Source organism: Lathamus discolor, chromosome 24 (genome assembly GCF_037157495.1).
Source record: "Lathamus discolor isolate bLatDis1 chromosome 24, bLatDis1.hap1, whole genome shotgun sequence".
Lineage (NCBI taxonomy): Eukaryota > Metazoa > Chordata > Aves > Psittaciformes > Psittacidae > Lathamus > Lathamus discolor.
Window position 1 is genome coordinate 538,768 of NC_088907.1, and position 20,257 is coordinate 559,024.

At 54.3% G+C, this 20,257-nt stretch overlaps 2 protein-coding genes across 4 annotated transcripts in view; both read left to right on the forward strand.

Moving 5' to 3' along the window:
* Nucleotides 1-20,257, forward strand: part of RBM8A (RNA binding motif protein 8A) — a 130,297-nt gene that overhangs the window by 105,434 nt on the left and 4,606 nt on the right. The gene's annotated exons all lie outside the window — the stretch shown is intronic.
* Nucleotides 48-19,903, forward strand: VPS45 (vacuolar protein sorting 45 homolog). 2 transcript variants are annotated; one of them, XM_065660192.1, is made up of 15 exons: nucleotides 48-555; nucleotides 670-774; nucleotides 870-930; nucleotides 2,043-2,122; nucleotides 2,635-2,703; nucleotides 2,972-3,109; nucleotides 3,517-3,627; nucleotides 3,843-3,977; nucleotides 4,203-4,316; nucleotides 4,824-4,991; nucleotides 7,286-7,444; nucleotides 8,982-9,089; nucleotides 9,329-9,450; nucleotides 13,330-13,461; nucleotides 19,426-19,903. In XM_065660192.1, the coding sequence occupies exons 1-15, from the start codon at nucleotides 463-465 to the stop codon at nucleotides 19,511-19,513; spliced, it is 1,683 nt and encodes a 560-aa protein (XP_065516264.1). In that variant the 5' UTR covers nucleotides 48-462; the 3' UTR covers nucleotides 19,514-19,903. The 2 variants fall into 2 exon arrangements, with proteins under 2 accessions (XP_065516264.1, XP_065516262.1); XM_065660190.1 differs by having other exon boundaries at nucleotides 51-555; nucleotides 640-774.

Consider the following 20,257-nt stretch of genomic DNA (forward strand, 5'->3'; position numbering starts at 1 on the left):
GTGTCGGGGAACGGGGGGGCGATGGGGGAGCTGCGTTACTGCGCCCTCGGCCGCGCTGCAGAGCTGGCTTCAGGTTTTCCTCCCCCCCACTCAGGATGTGACCCCAGTGAAGTGCCTTTTCCCTGTGCCCCCCCGGGGCTCCCGGCTCACCTGGAGCAGCTCCTCCTGCCCCTGGCTTTACACGAGCTTTAAGCTCCCCAACTTCCACACCAGGCGGCGGGGCTGCAACCGCTCCAAAGCAGCCGCCCTCAGCGGGGCCAGGGTAGGGGCGCAGGGGCCGGGCCGGGCTCCCCTGAGGTAGGTTCCGGGTGCCCCGAGGGAGGCTCCGCGGTGGCTGCTGGGAGTTGAAGTCCTTGTGCGTATCCCCTCCGCGCAGCTGTCCCGCTGCCGGACTACAGCTCCCAGCGGGCAGCGGGGCGCAGCCGGGCCGAGCGGAGCGGAGCCGAGCCGAGCCGAGCCGGGATGAACGCGGTGCTGGCCGTCAAGCAGTACGTGTCCAAGATGATCGAGGACAGCGGGCCGGGCATGAAGGTGCTGCTCATGGACCGGGAGACGGTGAGCGGCGGGGCCGGGTAGGGAGCGGCGCGGCGGGCCCAATCCGCGGCCCGCGGTGACGGGCGCCGCTCCTCCGGCCCGCAGACCGGCGTGGTGAGCATGGTGTACACGCAGTCCGAGATCCTGCAGAAGGAGGTGTACCTCTTCGAGCGGCTCGACTCCGCCAACAGGGAGCCCATGAAGCACCTCAAGGCCATCTGCTTCCTGCGGCCCACCAAGGTAGGGCCCTGCCCACGGGGGTGGTGCGGGCCAGCCCCGGCCCCTCGCACACCGCGTTTCCTGAATGCCCTCTCCCTGCTGCTGTTTTCATGCAGGAGAACGTGGAGTTCCTCATCCAGGAGCTGCGGAGGCCCAAGTACAGCATTTACTTCATCTGTGAGTGCGTGCCCTGCCCTCCAGGGAGGCAGCGGTGCTGCCCAGGGGCGCTGACTGCAGTGCAGGATGCTGCGAGGCTGAAGCAGCTCCCATAGGAGCCAGGCTGAGAGAGCTGGGCTGGGGCAGCCTGGAGAAGAGAAGGCTCCTGAAGGGGAGACCTGAGAGCAGCTCCAGTGCCTAAAGGGGCTGCAGGAAACCTGGAGAGGGGCTTGGGACAAGGGCCTGTAGGGACAGGCCAAGGGGAATGGCCTTAACCTGCCAGAGAACAACGTGAAGCATTAAAATCCAAAAATGTTTAGGGCTGAGTTGCATGGGAGGAATGCAGATTTATGGTGTTGCTTTGTAAAGATCTCTTATGAGTTGCTTCAGTTTATTTATTTTATCTCAAGGCCATGTACCCTTCACTAATAGAATTTGGTGACTTAAACAGCGTGAAAACTAGAATCCACATGTTCTTAGCATTTTAGTAAAGGCCTGTCCATGGGAGCAGCCCCATTGTCCCACATCTGTATCGTAGAAGTGTAGAATCCCAGACTGGGTTGCAGTGGAAGGGACCTTAAAGCTCATCCAGCTCCAACCCCTGCCACAGGCAGGGACCCCTTCCACTGGAGCAGCTTGCTCCAAGCCGCTGTGTCCAACCTGGCCTTGAGCACTGCCAGGGATGGGGCAGCCACAGCTTTTCTGGGCACCCTGTGCCAGCGCCTCAGCACCCTCACAGGGAAGAGCTTCTGCCTAAGAGCTCATCTCAGTCTTCCCTCTGGCAGATTAAGGCCATTCCCCTTGGCCCGTCCCTGCTTGCTCCGATAGGAGGAGCACAAATGAAAGCAGGTACAAGTTATGAAGCAAATAAACACGAAGCAGAACAGCTTCAGCAGGTTTTGTGCTGCAGGGAAGTCCTCCAGCCGTGGTCCCAGAGGATGATATTCTGGGAGATGAGCTGAAGTGGCCTCTAGATGTCATTGCCGCTCTGCAGTGCTGCCAGAGGGGCTGTGGTGCTGCTGCTTTGGGCTGTTTTGCCAGAGGAAAGCCTGGCGAGAGCATTCCATGGTGTTCTTGTGTGTTCCATGTCCCTCACGGAGCCTGACTGTTCTCTCCCCGTTGTTCTCTTCCAGACTTCAGCAACGTGATCAGTAAGAGTGATGTCAAGTCTTTAGCTGAGGCTGACGAACAGGAGGTTGTGGCTGAAGTTCAGGTGAGTTGGGACTGTTTTGACTCTTTTCAGTAGATCTTCTATCCCAAAAGCAGCAGCAAAGTGACCACACAAGGTAGAAGCTCAGGTGTGGCAATGTGGCTCTGGAACAGCGTGAACAGTGTGCAGCAGTGCTGCAGCAGCCTCCCATGGGAGAAGAGATGAACACAGGTGTGGATTAAAAGGGAGAAGAACTCCCCTGTTCCTCCCTGCCCTGCAGCCTTCAGAGCCACTCCTGGCTCTGCTGCTGCCTGCGTTTCATGGGGCTGCTGCACGTCTGTGGTGCTGACAAAGAGCTCCATGCACTAAACATGTACATGGCAGATGGGCACGGAGCTGGCAGTAGCAGTGCAGGGACTCGTGTGGCTCAGCTGGAGAAAGGAGAAATGATCCAAGTCTACATCTGTGCATTGCTGGGGATTGGGGTGTTGGGTGGCTGGGGCTGGGACATGCACCCCTGAGGCTGAAGGAGGCTTGGCAGGCTCTGTGACTCTATCTGCTTTCCCTGTTGGCAGGAGTTCTATGGTGATTACATTGCAGTGAATCCACACGTTTTTTCTCTCAACCTCTTGGGCTGCTGCCAGGTAGGATAAAAGTTCCTGTTCCCCCAGGGCCTGTTGTGTGGGTAAGAGGGAGAGCAGCAGCCACAGCAGGCGGAGGTGATGGTGGGCTGCCCTTTAGGGTCTGGAAGAGGGGAGCTGGTCTGTGTGAGGAGAGGACACTGGGGAATGCAGTTTGGCCTCTGCTGTACCTGCTCCTTCAAACTACAGTTCCCTTTCAGGCTTAGAAATCAGATTTTAGGTGAGGAAGAGTTTGGGGATGGTGGATCCATGACAGAGCTTTTCTTTGCAGGGTCGCAACTGGGATCCAGCTCAGCTGTCCAGGACAACTCAAGGGCTGACGGCTCTGCTTTTGTCCCTGAAGAAGTGTCCCATGATTCGGTACCAGCTCTCTTCGGAGCCAGCAAAGAGGCTTGCCGAATGTGTGAAGGTCTGGTGAGAACCTGCAGAGATGTTCAGTGTTTTTGGCAGGGACTAAAATGTCATTTGTTTTTTCTACCTCTTGATCTATTTGAGAGAAATCCCCTTTTTCAGCCAGTTCACATCAGTTCTGTCATGTGCTGCATGGCTTTGGGCAGGTCACATCCCTCATCTCTGCCTGCTCCCAGCCAAAGAGCAGCTGAAGAACCTCATTTCCCCTCAGCATCACCATCAGTTGCAGTAGGTTCCCTGGTGCTTTTGAGAGCAGGGTTTACTCCTTCATTAGCAGTGCAGCCTGAGAGAGCAGCACCACTTACTTCTCACCAGACATCACTTTTGTTCTCCTGTATCCCAGCAAAGAGCAGATTTTGCAGGTCTACATGAGCTCAAGTGGCTTTTTGGACCTTGTCTCCACAGCAAGTCATCACCAAAGAGTACGAGCTCTTTGACTTCCGGCGCACTGAGGTCCCTCCTTTGCTTCTCATTCTGGACCGCTCTGATGATGCCATCACCCCTCTCCTGAACCAGGTGAACGGCTCACTCTTGGGCAAGGGCACATGTTAATAGCTGATGGGCTCCTGGGGTTGAGGTGCTGGATCATCCACACACTCACTCTGCTCTTGCTTGGATTGGTTGTGGCTGCCCCATCCCTGGCAGTGTTCAAGGCCAGGTTGGATGGGACTTGGAGCAGCCTGCTCTAGTGGAGGGTGTCTCTGCTATTTGCCTTTCTCTTTCATTGCTAGTGGACGTACCAGGCCATGGTTCATGAGCTGCTGGGGATTAACAACAACCGCATTGACCTCTCCCGCGTGCCGGGGATAAGCAAAGACCTCCGGGAGGTGGTGCTGTCTGCTGAGAACGATGAGTTCTACGCCAATGTAGGTTCCTAGTGGGATCTCACTGGCTTTAGCCTGCCAGAGGGGAGACTGAGATGAGCTCTTGGGCAGAAGCTCTTCCCTGTGAGGGTGCTGAGGCGCTGGCACAGGGTGCCCAGAGAAGCTGTGGCTGCCCCATCCCTGGCAGTGTCCAAGTGCCACCTTGTTTGCTTGCATCAGGACTCGTGTTGGAATAGCTCTGTCAGCTCCTTGTCTTGTTCCACACAGAACATGTACCTGAACTTCGCAGAGATTGGCAGTAACATCAAGAACCTCATGGAGGATTTCCAGAGGAGGAAACCTAAGGAGCAGCAGAAGCTGGAATCCATAGCAGATATGAAGGTACAGACAATCTCCACATAACTGACTGGATATGCACTGCAGAATCCTGCAGGTCACCACTTTCTGTGCACTGACAGCCCTCACCACCAGTGCCAAGTGCTCACATTTCTGTGGTGTGCCTGTTCTGGGGAGTGGGAACCTCCTTTTTGTGCTGTGTTGGTTACAATGATTCTTTGCTGAAGGCCACACGCTTCCATAGGCCACTGCTCCTCCTGCCTGCTTCCTAAGCCGCTCCTTAGAGCTTGCTGGAACCCCAGAGCCCTACATCTTGTCTTGCTTGGATTGATTGTGGCTGCCCCATCCCTGGCAGTGTTCAAGGCCAGGCTGGATAGGGCTTGGAGCAAGCTGCTCTAGTGGAAGGTGTCCCTGCCCATGGCAGGGGGTTGGAACTGGATGAGCGTTAAGGTCCCTTCAACTCAAACCAGTGTGGGATTCTGTAATGCCGAGCAGCTTGTTGCTGAGTCTCTTTCCTCCTGAAGGGCAGTTGTTTTGCCTTACCTATGGCAGGCATTCGTGGAGAACTACCCTCAGTTCAAGAAGATGTCGGGCACGGTGTCCAAGCACGTCACCGTGGTGGGGGAGCTCTCACGCCTGGTTGCTGAGCGGAACCTGCTGGAGGTGTCGGAGGTGGAGCAGGAGCTGGCGTGCCAGAATGACCATTCCAGTGCTCTCCAGGTACCTCGGGCTCCTTGTCTTGATCCTTTGTCTGAACCAAGCTGGTTTGATCCTGGACCTCCCCTCTTGATGGGGGTTTGCTACTGCAAGTCAGTGGGAGTTCTGCTTGCAGCTATTCTGCAGGGTTGGTCCATTAGACGGGAGAATGACTCTTCTCCTCCCTGTTCGGTTCAGCTAGGGATGAATCATAGTTAATAACTGGCTTGAGAAGCATCTTTGCAAGTTCTGCCTTCCCATTTCACAATGCAGCGTTCCTTCATTGTATGCAGTCAGCTGGCTTCTGGCAGGCACCAGGGAAACAACCCTGTTCAGAGGCTTGGATTTGGGGAGGAGAAATGGAATCTAAACCAGGCTATCATTTGAGGAGCTGCCTTTTACCTTTTCCTTTTATTTTCTTACCTATTTTTTTTTTTTACCTGTTTCTTTGAAAATGTATTTTAAAGCCTCTTAGAGAAAAGATTTCTGTGGCAAAGGGGGCTGAAAAAGCCTAACAGAGGCTTCTGTTATAGCTGAGGATAGACTGAAGTCTTGATCCCATGCTGGCTGGTTGGATTCCATGACCTGACCTAGTATCTGACAGCAGTGATGGATTGTGGTTGCTGCCTACTCAGAGCAAAGAGCAGTGTTGGTGTGACTGTGGTGCAGCAGAGTTCAACCAGTAACTGGGCATTAAAACCAGTTCCTTCATGTTTGGTAGCTAAGGCAGAAGTTCCACCATATAATGGACTCTTTCACACAGTTAGCCTAGAAAATAAAGATTAGTGTCTCCAACAGCCTTGAAATCCATGTCAGCTTTGTTATTCTGTGCTCCAAGTGGGTGGCTAGAGGAGATAATATTAGACTCTTGAAGTGCTGTAATCTATTACCAGCTCCTGAGCTGATGTGAATCAGTCCAGGCCTGGTGAAGTCATTGCAGCTACAGACACTTGTGAGCATAGAGATGTTGTTCCATAGCTTATATTTGGTAGGGTTTAGATGACTAAGTACTGGAGTGGGACTCAAACCATCAAACGCATTTGCTGAACACAACCTCTGAGCTTCTCCTGCTCTGTCGCCGTTTCTAGATCAAGCTTTTGCAGTTTCAAAGTCAGACGTTTTGAGTTCTAACTCACCAGCCCATGGTGTTTGTGCTGTGACCTGGTATTGGCAATGCACAGAGCATTAGTGTTGGAATACAGGGGCTTGGCTTTGGAGAGCAATTTGGAAATGTTGGTCTTCTCTTGTCTGTTCTTGACTTATCTCTGATTCGTTGGAGAAAGGGGTGATGTGAGCCTGTGGGATGATGCTGGTGCATTACCAGCACTGTGGGGAGGAGAGCTGGGAACTGGCCAGAGCCCCAGGCAGGTCAGCCTGCACCCAGTGCTGCCCTAGCTTGGCAGGGTGCTTCCTGGAGCTCACCTTGGGGCTAATTGAGGTCTTGATCTGCACTAGCTTGGTATCTGTGCCGTTTTAAAGCAGAGAAGCTGCCTGCAGTTTACTCGCAGCCACTTGCCTAAAGGGCTCCATTGTATTTCTAACTGAGATGGATTGGAAACATGTAGCAGCCATAGGAAATAAATGCAAAACTCTGGAGTGTGGGCTCTTTCTCTATAAGAATCAGAATCTCTGTAGCTGCACTGCCCCAGGCTGCTCCCTTTTGCAGTCTCCTAATGGCAGTGGAAGGGGCAAGGCCACAGACACAATGGAGAATAAGCCAGTACATGAAATAAAGGCAGAATTGTTCCCCCCCTGCTGTAACTTCAGCAACTGTCGTTCCTGTGATGGCCCCAGCACATTTTGGTTCTTCTGCCCTGGTCTCTTATTAATCCTGACATAGTACATGAGCCCTTGGAGCTGAATGGGAGGGTTTGAGGCCCATCTCCTCAGAGGGACAATAGCTTTTCTGTTTCACACTCTTCCTGCTTCCATAGGCATTGCCACTGCACTGCCAGCAGCCAGAGTCTCTGTGGGACTCCCTCCATCCCATTGCAGGTGGATTCCTGTCCGCACCAAGGTAAAATTCCTGTGGATCCTCCTGAGAGCCAGGATTTTAACCTGGAGTTTTGGAACTACTCAAACAAATGACAGCATCTAGAGCTGAATCTGTGAATCTAAACCCTTTCACAAGGCTTCACGAAAAGAGCCCAAAGTAACTTGTACTCTGTTGTACTTCCCTTAAACCTTGTGTTGCTTCTGGCCCTGTGTAACTCCCCCTGCACGCCCCCGGGAGCAGCTCGGTTGCCAGGCTTGCTGTTAGCCTCACCCCATGTCCTTTGGAGGCCTCTGTGCTAATGCTGCTCCTTGTCCTGGTGCAGAATGTGCGGCGCCTGCTGCAGAACCCCAAGGTGACGGAGCTGGATGCTGCCCGCCTGGTGATGCTCTATGCCCTGCACTACGAGCGCCACAGCAGCAACAGCCTGCCCGGGCTGATGACAGAGCTCAGGAACAGGGGAGTGGCCGACAAGTACCGTAAGGTAAGGGCTGCACTTCTGCTCCAGCTGCATGGACCAGGGCTCAGGCTGGGAAATCAGAGAATGGGTTGGGTTGGAAGGGACCTTAAAGCTCATCCAGCTCCAACCCCTGCCATGAGCAGGGACCCCTTCCACTGGAGCAGCTTGCTCCAAGCCGCTGTGTCCAACCTGGCCTTGAGCACTGCCAGGGATGGGGCAGCCACAGCTTCTCCATTCAACCCATTCCAGTGTCCCAGCACCCTCCCAGGGAAGAACTTCTTTATCTCCAACCTAAATCTGCACTGTTTCAGTTTGAACCCATCACCCCTTGTTCTGTCGCTGCAGTCCCTGATAAAGGCCCCTCTCCAGCATCCTTGTAGCCCCCTGCAGACACTGGGAGCTGCTGTGAGCTCTCCACGCAGCTTCTCTTCTTCAGGTTGAGCAGCCCCAACATTCCCAGCCTTGCTCCTATGGGAGCTGCTCCAGCCCCTGCTCATCCTTGTGGCCTCCTCCGCACTTGCTCCAACAGCTCCATGTCCTTATGCTGAGGACACCAGAGCTGCACCCAGTGCTGCAGGGGGTTCTCCTGGAGCAGAGCAGAGGGGCAGGATCCCCTCCCTGCCCTGCTGCTCACCTCCTGTTGATGCCACCCAGCACCGGGGGGGGGGGGTTGGTTCTGAGTAATGGGAGTGGAGTTGGTTGGTTGAACACAGCTCTTGTTGAATAGCACCACACCCCGGAGCTTGGCTGGGGCCTGCAGGAGTTTCAGCCTTTAAAAGGCTGAATTTCCAGTTCCAAAGTGAGAGGTGTTATGGACAAAGGAAGTGACAAGAGTAAACGGCCTCAAGCTGCACCAGGGCAGGTCTAGATGGAGCTGAGGAACAATTCCTGCCCCGAAGGGTGCTCAGGCATTGGAACAGGCTGCCCAGGGCAGGGCTGCAGGCACCGTCCCTGCAAGTGTTCACACATCCTCAGTGCCATGGGGCAGTGGTGGTCTTGGCAGTGCTGGGGTAAGGGTTGGACTGGATGAGCTGAAAGGTCATTTCCAACTTGGGTGATTCTGTGATTCCATGAAGGATAACGCAGAGGTAGCAGTGTGCAGGGCTCTGTGGCAGGTAAACAGGGCCTGGGACATGCTGCCTTCCTCCTTCCCCTCTACCTCCCCACCCTTTTTCTCCTGCTGAATAGGGACTTCTGGAGACTGCAAAAGGAGCTGGGCTGGGAGGGAGAGGGTGGCTTGGCAAGTGTAGGGAGCAGCTGGAGAGGAGGAGGAGAAGCAGGATGATGTCACATTGTCTGGAAGAGCTGCTCTCACTGCAGCAGACTATGGAAATGAAGCCCCTTTCCTCCTGCAGGCAGTGTCACGCACACTGGCTGCTCAGTGGGTATGGGGAATGCTTCTCCTCTCCCTCCTTGCCTCTCTGCTGCATTATCTGTGCGCGAGCAATCTCCCTGACTCCTTGGTTGTTATTCCAGTACCTGCATTGGGCCTCACTGGACAATAACTGCCTGGAAGCTGCTTCCCAGGATAACGGGTCTGGTTTTGCCTCTCTCTGTACAGCTGGTGTCTGCTGTTGTGGAGTATGGAGGGAAACGGGTCCGAGGCAGTGACCTATTCAGTCCTAAGGATGCTGTAGCCATCACCAAGCAGTTCCTCAAAGGACTGAAGGTATGGATGTGACCTGGATGAAGTGATGGCTGTTTTACAGAGCAGGGATGTCAGAGGTGCACCAGGAAGTGCGTTGGGCTTTGAAGGCATAATTCTCATTGAAGCCCATGGGAGCTAGTTGCTGGAGCTTGGTGGTGAACACATGATGTAGCCATCTGATGCTGCCTTTGCCCACCTTCTGTCTTCTCTTGCTGCCTTTGCTGGATGAATTCCTAACAAGAGCTTCTCTCACACTGCAGGGGGTTGAGAATGTGTACACCCAGCACCAGCCTCTCCTGCAGGAGACACTAGATCAGCTCATCAAAGGAAAGCTCAAGGACAGCCAATATCCCTATCTGGGTCCCAACACTCTCCGTGACAGGTATGTGGGGCCTGTTGGGGCACAGCTTGGAACTAACAGCAGCTCCTTCCAGTGTGGCCACTTGCTTTGTTGTAGCTGAACAAGGTTTAGGCTTGGCAGAGAAATGGCTTCATTGTGTAGGTCTTTCTTGTATTCCCAAGGAGAGGACTATCAAGGTTGTCTTTTTCTTGCTGGCCAAGATGTGACATCGCCATTGTAAGGGCTCAGGTAAAGGATGGAGCCGTTGCTGCCAGGATGTTCACATGCTGGATTCCAATGTGCCCCCTAACTTCAGTCCATGCCATCTGGTGTTTATTTGGAGAGTCCCAAAAATAGTCCAACTGCAAAGCTCTCCCTTCTGAGCCAGTTGCTATTCCTGAGGAGAACAGGATCTTGCTGAATATGGCTAATAACAGGGATTGAAAAGAGCCCTGGCTGCTTCTAGCTGACTTTGCAGAAGCTCAGCTCATCTGCTGTCACTGGAGTCATAAGAGGTAAATACAGGCCTCAGAGTGAGGGCACTGAATCCGCAGGAAGAGGACAAGTCCTCCTCGGACAGCATTTGGGACAAATCCCTCCTTTGGCACCACAGTTTCCTCTCTGGGAATGAATCTCCCGGTGGTAGTTTCCTTAGAGGAGGAGATCCTGCCATTGCTTTGCTTCCTTCAGGTGATCTGTGGTGAGAATCAGCCCAGAGATTCCCTGGATCTTTGCCAATGTCATTTTAGTCCTGAATAAGAAGGAATTGCAGTCAGACGAGAATTCCTTTAGTATGGCCCTAGTAGACCAGAAAGAAAGCCCATCTGCCTTGCTCCGCATGTTCCCTTTAACATCAAATGTGGGGTTTGGGTAGGGTGGCTGGGGGGGTTGATAGGTGTGAACAGCAACAGAGCCACTGTCCTTGAGGCCAGCCCTTGGGTGAGATGGGTTTCAGCCCAGCCAGAAGAGGCCGATGATGCAGTTGGTGGTAGATACGAGCTGAGACCTGCAGAACAGCAGGAACTGCATCCAGGCACCCCCAGCCTGAGCTAACCAGAAACAATGATGCTCTTCTGCCTCTAACTTCTCTTTTCAGTTCCTCCTTCCCTTTTCCTGAGCTCTTTCACTTCATTTCCTCTTGAAATGTTTCTGGTAAAGGGGCCCAGGAACCTGCCCCTGAGAATCCTGCTCCAAATAACCTGCAAAGAAAGGTTAATTCCTACTTCAAACTGAAGGAAACCAGAAGCTGAATGAAGGGAGAGGGAGCATTCACCTCCCTCCCTTCCCCACAGGCGGTCTCTTAGCTAAAAGGTGGGAATGCCCTACTTTTGTTAAAGTAAATCCCAAAATGCAAAGGCAGAGTTTCCAAACTCTTCCTTTATATTCATCAAGGTCTTCCTATGGGCTGGGATTGGTCCTGGGACAGTGGCTGGGTCCAGTGGTGGTGCTGCTGCTGGCTCAGATGTCTGCAAAATGATCCACAGCCTAAGGGCATGTGGTTGCGAGGGTTGTTTCTGTGTTAGGAGGATTATTTCCTGGTGGGAATGGGAGGTCTGGTTGGGTTTAAGACATGGGAGCTGATAGAATGAGGGTTTGTAACTCCCAAGTGACCAAAAATAGGCACCTAAATACCTTAGGGTCTGGTCTTTACCTGCTACATAAAGTGGGGGCCACAGCCCCGTATTATCTCTGACTATTCAATACCATGAAGATGGGAGCTCATCTAAACCAGGTTTCAGCGAGCAGGTTTGGAAGCAAAAGCCCATTTGCTGGTTTTGCCTTAGTGCCAGACCACTTTGAGTGAGGAATCCTAATTTGAGTGAGGATTCCATCATTCCACAAAGCTGGTGTGATAAAGGAGAGCCCAAGGCAAGCAGGGCTGCGCTGCCTTCAGAGGCTGGTGCTGCAGTGAGTGGCAGGAGTTCAGCCTGGTCAGGCCCAAAGCTTTGTGGTTTGTGATCAAAGGAAAGCAGTTCCCTGAGCAGCAAAGAATTGGAAAGGATTCTTTTGAACTTCGTTCTTGCTGTATTAAACGTGTCGTTGTTGAAAGGGAGGAAGAGCTCCTGGTCCGGATTCAGCGGGAAGGAAAGGGGCTCTTTGCAAAGCGCTGAGCAGGGTTCCTAGGAGAGAGCAGTGAGGAATTCTGCTTCCTTTTGCTTCTCCTTTGTTTCCCACTGTTAAGCATCATCCTGGTCCTGTATCCCTCAAGCCTGCAGTCCCTTCCACCTTGCTAGGTCTGTGAGCAGCAGGTTTGCACCCAGCCCACCAGTGTCACTGCTCCACTTAAAACCAGCCCGGGGGCCTCCAGGGCCAGGACCAGGCAGCAGCCTGGGAAACAGCAAGAAAAGGTCCTTGGGGATCCGGGCTCAGCTCATCCTGTGTCTCTCCCAGGTTACCACGGTTATTTACCTGCTTATTGATACGGCTTAGGAAGTTCCCTTGTCTAAAGGCCCATCACAGCTCAGGTTAGAGCTAGTTCCTCATCTAGTTTACGGCATTCTATGGCTGGACGCAGTCTTTCTGCCCATGATCTTGTGAAGGTGAGTGTTCCTGCTGACTGCCTGAGGAGAGGAAGCATTTGGAACCCTTCGGACATGTCTTTGGCTGACATCCAGCTGAAGGGATGGGTGAGGTGTTCCCTCAGGCACTGAGGATCAGGTCTCCTTTTTTGGAAGCAGCAGCTTGCAGCATGGAATGTGGAGCCATTTGGCTGGATGCTTTCTCAGCTGAGCTCACACACACTGCCCTGGAGGACAGGGAGAGCAGTCCTGTTCTGAATCATATCCCCCAGCTCCTCTTTAGCATGGGTTGCTTTCCATGGATGTTTTCTAACGCAAAACTCTGGCTCCTGGTTATTCAAGGAAGTTGCTTTTTCCTCCTGTGTGAAGTGCTGGAATATTCAGCTGTTAAACTGGGATCTCATCTGAGGAGCCCCAAAGCCACATTCCCTGATGTTCATCCCTGGGATGCCCAGGTTGGCTTCTCAGCAGGGAGGAAGAAAAGTTTAGGTGCATTGCAGGGTCATCCCAGTCTCATGCTCTATGTGCTTTGTCACTGATGCAAAGCTTACACAGAGCAGATGAAGCTGCTGCTTCCACCACCACAGTGGTTGTGTTCTAGAGGTACCTGCTTGGAAAGCAGAAGGGAGTTTTGAGGCTGCAGCAGGTTTGTTGGGAAGAAACTTGACTGCTCTGACTCCAGCAGATGAGTGACAGGATGGGATCCACACTGGAGATCCTGCAGGAATGGTTCTCTTGGATGAGATCCACACTGGAGATCCTGCAGGAACGGTTCTCTCAGCTTGTAGATGGCAGCAGAGTGGGTTTAGGGGTTGCAAGCACATCCCTGAGAGTGGAAAACTTCAGAGGCTGGGGAGTGTGCTGCGGGGAAGCTGCAGCTTTCCTCTGAAGGCAGAATGTGCACAGCATATGGCTGGGTTTGTGCTGTGCTGTGCAAAGGCACTTCTCTCCTTCCCCTCCTCTCCCCTCATGCTGCTTCCCTCTGCCATCCAGTGGTTGTAGGCTGGCCAGGGAGGGTAACAGCACCCTGCAGCTGAGCTGTGCCCTTCACACCGAGCCCGGGAGGGCTGGAGCATCGCTGCTGTCCTTGGGTGACTCCCGACTTGCTCTTGATTCCCCAGCGTCTGGCTCATGCATTAAACATTGGGGATGTGTCATGGAGGAGCTCCGCGGGATGCAGCGAGTGGGAGCTGCTGAGGAGGCTTGTGAGGACCGCGTGCACCTTGCGTAAACGTTTAGGAGATACAGTGCTGGAGCAGTGATTTCATGGGCTGCACGGTGCCGTCACTCCTGGGATGGGGGGGGAAGTGCTCAGGATTGCTGCCTCAGCAGTGCCTGGGGAGGGCAGGATTGATCCCTGTGTGTTGTCTGATCCCATCTCCATGGTTGCATCTTGATGCAGGCCCCAGGATATCATCGTGTTCATCATTGGAGGGGCGACCTACGAGGAGGCACTGACTGTCTACAACCTGAACCGCACCAACCCGGGCGTCCGCGTGGTGCTTGGTGGGACCACGATCCACAACACCAAGAGGTAACCCCAGGTTCTTTACTCTGGATTCTGCTGACAGGAGCAGGAATTTGCAGCTCCTGAGGGATCTTCATCCCGCTTGAGATGTGTGTAAATAGTCCAAGCCCAGCTCTGCTCACTCTGCCTGAGGGATGTATCACCAAGCTGAAGGTTTAACGTCACCAGGTTGAAGATTTAATGTGTGTTTTCTGGAGTTCAAGGGCAGGGAAGCAGATGTGTGTGGGTTTTCCTGCCTATAAGTCACCACATACTCTGCTCTGAATGAGAAGCTGGTGCAACACACGGGGATTCAAACCTGCATAGACCTGACTGTGCTCTCATTGCTCCTGGTGGAGTCTGGAGAAGTGCATTTGCTAGCAGTGAAGGTACCTATGATTAGTTCAAGTGCTGTGATTCCACTGCAGGCTGTCTGCCACCCACCAGCCTGCAGAGTATTGGCTGTGTCTTCTGCATCGCTCCCTGGAGAACAGAGCTTTCCTTATCAAAATGCTGTGTGCTTCCAGTTGCCTTTCCTGGGAGGCCAGACATTTGTAAGGGCTTAATCCCTCCAGGACCTGAGCACGAACCACACTGAGCTTCACTCATCTCCTCAGTCCCTGTGTCTGGGATGTTCCAGCTCCTGTCAGTATGGAATGCCTTCCCAAGGGGAATGGCTTTAACCTGCCTGAGGGGAGACTGAGATGAGTTCTTAGGCAGAAGCTCTTCCCTGGGAGGGTGCTGAGGCGCTGGCACAGGGTGCCCAGAGAAGCTGTGGCTGCCCCATCCCTAGCAGTGCTCAAGGCCAGGTTGGACACAGGGGCTTGGAGCATCCTGCTCTGTGGCTTTAGATGAGCTTTAAGGTCTTTTCCCACCCAAACCGCTCTGTGGTTCCATGATTCCCTATGAAATATCTGGTGTTTCTAAGTCCAAACAACGTCCCCTGACCCCAGTATACCTGAGTGAGCTAAGGGGAGGTTGCTTTCTGTCAGCACAGCTTGTTGATGGCCAAGCCCAGGAGGATGAACTCTTGCTCCTTCCCACCACATCCCTAAGGATGTGGCTGTGGCCAGTGGGGTGTCAGAGGGAGGGTGACAGCAGGAATGTGGCATCTCCCCCATGTGCTGCAGCACAGAGCTGGTGACACCCAGGTGCTGGGAGAGAAGCTGTTGTGCAGCAGCTGCCCTGGGCTGGGGTGGCAGGAGAGCTTCACCCCAAAGCACAGGCCTGTAATGGGAAGCTGAAGTCCCTCACTAGGAAATCCAGTGGCTTCTATCATCCTAAAATGCCCAAAGCCTCCAGATTCACAGTGTCTGCTCTGAAATCAGCCCTTTTAGCTTCATGTCAGATGGTTGGAGCTGATGCTAACCCAGAAGTAAATTGCTTTTCTGAACTGGGTTACAAAGGCAAGTCTGTATTAGCCCACATATCGACTGATTCCTGCCCAAATTACCCAGCTTGCTCGACCTTCTGCTTCACAAAGTAGCCTTTGAACCAAATCCTGTTGTAGCCAAGCCTAGAAATAGTAAGGAGAGGAGATGAGCAGATGTACTGGCTGCTCTTTGATCAGAACAGACAAGTGAAGTCTCTTGTCATCTTGCAGGGACACAGAACAGCCTGGTTCTGATCCACTCGGATCACTTCATAGTCTCCCAGTGCATTTGGAGGCTGCTTTTGACATCAGCCTGCATCAACCTTGAACCAGCATCAATGCGAGCCTGCCTGGTGCTGGCCTTGCAGTGATGTAAGGAGAAGGGAAGCACTGGGGTGAGCAGGAGGGTTGAGCCATGGTGGCTGGAGCTTTGGGTGCCTGCCCCAGCTCTGCTGTTGGGCGGGTGGTGACCCTGGGCAGCTTTGTCCTTTGTCTGTGTGCACCCGGTCTCTGAGCAGGGGCTGTCTCTCCTGCTTGATGGAGCTCAAGTGCTAGTGCATGTCTGGGGGCCTCCATGTGAGAAGGACACGGAGATGCTGGAGCAAGTCCAGAGGAGGCCATGGGGATGGAGCAGCTCGCGTAGGAGCCAGGCTGAGAGAGCTGGGCTGAGGCAGCCTAGAGAAGAGAAGGCTCCTGAAGGGGAGACCTTAGAGCAGCTCCAGTGCCTAAAAGGGCTCTAGGAAACCTGGAGAGGGGCTTGGGACAAGGGATGGAGGGGCAGGACAAGGGGAATGGCTTTAACCTGCCAGAGGGGAGACTGAGCTGAGCTCTTAGGCAGAAGCTCTTCCCTGTGAGGGTGCTGAGGCGCTGGCACAGGGTGCCCAGAGAAGCTGTGGCTGCCCCATCCCTGGCAGTGCTCAAGGCCAGGTTGGACACAGGGACTTGGAGCATCCTGCTCCAGTGGAAGGGGTCCCTGCCATGGCTTTAGATGAACTTTAAGGTCCCTTCCAACCCAAACCAGGCTGGGATTCTGTGGTTTGCAGCTCTGTTGTTGGGCTCCACCTCGTTAGGTTTGTGCTGAAATGAGCATCAGTCAGTTGAGGGCTTCTCCCATGACCATGTTTTGGTGCAGCCTCTGAATTAGTTCCAGAAAGAACAAGGAGACTCTATCAAAATCTGCGTTTCAGAGTGGGCAACAAACAAAGGCTGGTGCTGGTTTAGGCCTGACAACAAGGTCCTGCCTGGGAACGCCAGGATGGGTCCCACTCCAAACTGGAACAGCCCTGTCCCAAGGGATTTGCTTTTCTCTGGTGGGTTTGAATGAGATGTTGAGAGGCCACGGGAATGATAATGGAATATCTGAGTCAGTGACCTCAAGCCTTTCCCAAGGGAAGTGTGGCCTGAGCAGCTCCTGCAGGCAGAGCAGTGACTCGCCTGGGGCACCTGGGACACAAAGAGGGTCCCTGTCCATGGAGTGAAAACCACAGTGCAGCAAAGGGAGGGAGGACCCAGGTGTCTCATGGGAGGAATCCTGGATTTTCATGGAATTATGGAGTCACAGAGTGATTCAGGTCCAACCTGCTCCCACCTTGGCACCTTTACAAACACATCATGGTTCATCTCCCATCCCTACCCAGAGTATTTCTCACCCCCACTTTAACTCAGTGACACACAGGCCAATACAGACGGTCCTTAACCAGATCAGCTGCCCCAGCTCTGCCACCATAACCAGCTCCAGAGGCCTGCGGGGTCTCCTGCTCTGTGAAGCAGCAGAATGGATACCCCTTAAGCCATCTGCACCCTCCCAACACAGATGTTGAGCACAATTGAAGTTGGATGGGTAAGAACAATGAAAGCAGGGGATTAGTGTGCTTACATGGGCTGCTCAGAGCATTAATAGAACAATCTCCTTGTTTATGGTGACATATCAACCCTAATCCTGCAGGAATAAGCAACAGTTCATTAGAGGGAGGCCAGGGGATTACTGGGGGAGTTAGGACACAAGGGCCAGGTTGGAGCAACCTGCTCTAGTGGAATGTGTCCCTGGCTATGGCTTTAGATGAGCTTTAAGGTCCCTTCCCACCCAAACCATTCCAGGATTCCCTGATTCTAACTGCTCCCTTCTCCAGGCTGGCAGCTGGAACCAGTGGCTCCAGCTTCCCTCTGCTTCCCAAAGAAAATGGGATTCAAGGAGCCTCTGCTGGGTATGGAGGAGGAAGGGTTAAACCATGGTCAATAATCCACCACAAATGGAAGCCTGGGAGGAGGAGGAGGAAGCGGATCAACATCTGGTGCATGGGGCTGACTCAGCCAGAGCACAGGTTAAGCACAGAGCTGCTGTGGCTAATCCAAGGGGATACCCAGCCTGACCCACTTACCCAGTTAGAGTCAGCCCTGCGCTGGTGCAGCCCTCACTGGGTACTGGCCTCTAGAGGGGAGGCTGGACCAGCCTCAGGTCCTCCTCCCTACACAGAGAGGGAGGGGTTGGAGATGGAGCCATCAGGTCAGGTCCTGCAGGTGGTTGGATACTCATCCTGTCAGGGGCATTCCCAGCTGGAGCTGGGATGCAGTAGTGGGTGCTCACATGTTCCTTGTGGGATCCTGGGATTCTGGGGAAGAACAGCAAGATATTCCCTGTGAGGAACTTAGGATGCCTGAGGAATGCCTTCAAATGGAGCTGGAGGAGGGATGGCTCCACTGCTGTGATCACAGTGACCAGCACAGGCAGTGCTCCTGAACCCCCCTTAGGAACCAGCTGAGCCCCCCTACAATGCGTGATTCTAGTGGTGGTGAGAACATGGAATGGTTTAGGGTGGAAGAGACCTTAAAGCCTGTCTAAAGCCATGGCAGGGATCTCTTCCACTGGAGCAGGATGCTCCAAGCCCCTGTGTCCAACCTGGCCTTGAACACTGCTAGGGATGGGGCAGCCACAGCTTCTCTGGGCACCCTGTGCCAGCGCCTCAGCACCCTCACAGGGAAGAGCTTCTGCCTAAGAGCTCATCTCAGTCTCCCCTTGGGCAGGTTAAAGCCATTCCCCTTGGCCTGTCCCTACAGGCCCTTGTCCCAAGCCCCTCTCCAGGTTTCCTGCAGCCCCTTCAGGCACTGGAGCTGCTCTGAGGTCTCGCCTTCACGCAGCAGAGGGGGAGCATCCCCTCCCTGACCTGCAGCTCATGCTCTGGGGGTTCTGATCCAATCCCCAGGGCAAGACACAGGGTTGAACCTCTCTGTGCGTGTGCAGCCGGAGAAGCTGAGATGAGTGGCTCCCAGCGGAGCTGTGTCCCATGGCATTCCCTCACTGCAGCCACCGGCACCAGGGCTGCAGCTCGGGAGGCAGCTGAAGGCTCTGCAGAGCCACAGCAATGCTCCCACATAGGCTCTGATGTTACCAGGAGGCTGGTTTCTCTGGCAATGCGACCAGTCTCTAGGTTGACTCATTCCTTCACTCTGCTGGTGGAGATACCGAGCAGGGATGCTCTAAACCACATGGAACGAAACCTCGGGACACACCACAGCAAGGGCCTTCCCATGCAGGTTCTGCATCTGGCTGGTTCAGCCTGGAGCAGAGAAGGCTGCAGGGAGACCTTGGAGCAGCTCCCAGTGCCTAAAGGGGTTAAGGTCCCTCCAACCCAAACCTCTCCAGGGTTCCATGGTTGTTTTCCAGCAGCTCAGAGCTGGACCAGCAGCAGGAGGGGATGCTTGGTTTGTGCTCCAGACAAGGCCAGCCCCATTCAGCTGAGATGCGTTGCTGCCAAAGGGGTTGTCTCAGGGCTGGTGACTTCAGCCATGTCCATAGAAGGCTTTTGAGCTGCACCACAGCATTCCAGAACGGGACTTCCCAAACTGTCAGTGCTTCACCTGGCTCTGCTCCTAGGGATGGAACAGGACTGGAAGCAGATTTGGGCTCACACTGAACTGTTGTAGATTCTCATTTGTTGAGCCATTCGCTTGGCTTTAGAGGTCAGACTTGTGCCTAAGTCTCAAACTGAGCCATTCAGTGGGGGCTGGCCCCCAGAATCCCTGAAGTTCCCTTGGGAAGTCCTGCAGGGACTGGGATGAAGCTGAGCGTGTGCTCTGGCATTGTGCTGCCTGGAAGCTTCCTTGGGATGCAGCTGAGTGAATGGGCAGTGCCAGAGGTTTCTGTTTGGCTCAGTTAGAGCTGGAGCTGCTCTGAAGAGGCTGGGGATGGGAGGAAGGTGAGGCTGAGGAGCTGGGCAGTGCCCCAGGGTACCCAAGGGGCTGCTTTGCCCTGGCTGTGCCATGGCACAGATGCCTCAGCAGGAGGGTTCCACCCTGCCTCTTCCTGCCTCATCATCCCCGCAGGAAGGCTGAGGGGGAGCAGCAAACGCAGCCTGGAGTTGCTCTTCCTGCCTTTGTTCACCAGCGGGGCCTGATGCTGAGGGACCGCTCCCGGGACGCTGCCTTTGCCAGTGGGAAGATGAGTCCTGAGCCGAGGTCCCTTTGCTGCTGCTCTGGGGACCCTCACTCCCTGGCGCAGAGATTTCCAGAGCGCTGCGGTTGTGGAGCTCCCGTTGGTGTCCTCGCAGGGCTCGAGGCCCTTGTGTTCTGTGTAGGCTGAGGAGCTGCCCCGCTCCCTGCTCACCTTCACTTTGCTTTGGCAGCTTCCTGGAGGAGGTCACAGCCTCGGGGTTCCGCGGCCGCAGCACCGAGAGCTCCCAAGCACCACCCAGGTCCAGCAGCAGGCGGTGAACGTGGGGGCCTCATCCGGAGCTTCCACAGCCCCAGCCCCTGCACTTGGAGCAGGACCGGGTGTTCCTGTGCTGCTGCTGCGGCTGCAGCGTCCCCCAGCCGTGGCAGGAGCCTTCATGGACCGCGAGCAGCATCAGGGCAGCGACTGCTGGAGCTGGGGCCTGACCCGACGGAGCAGGACATGGCCCAAGGTGCGGCACAAGCACGGCTCTGCCTGGGTGGTGGTCACTGGACCTCTGCAGCTCTCCCCTGAGCTGGCAGGCACTTGCTGTGAGTCCCCTCGTGCACATCTCCTGTGTGCACCCCTGGACGTGGAGCTGGTGGCACCAGGAGCCCTTTGCTCACTTGTGTGTACATTTGGAGTCCTACTAAACAACCCATTTGACCGAAGCTCTTGTCTCTTCAGTGAGTCCTCATAAGGGGAGAATTACATCCTTAATCCTCTTTAGTCACTTCTGTTTGCCTTAAGAACCCAACACAATTCCATGCCCAAGGTTTCACTCCCGTGTTCTGAGTGGGGAAAGTGTTGGGATTTCTTTTTAACAAGTGTTCCAGCAGCAGTGAAACATGTCGGATGTGAGAAGAATGAGAATCAAGATCAGACTCATTTGGTTGGGAAGGACCTTAAAGCTCATGGCAGGGACCCCTTCCACTGGAGCAGGGTGATCCAAGCCCCTGTGTCCAACCTGGCCTTGAGCACTGCCAGGGATGGGGCAGCCACAGCTTCTCTGGGCACCCTGTGCC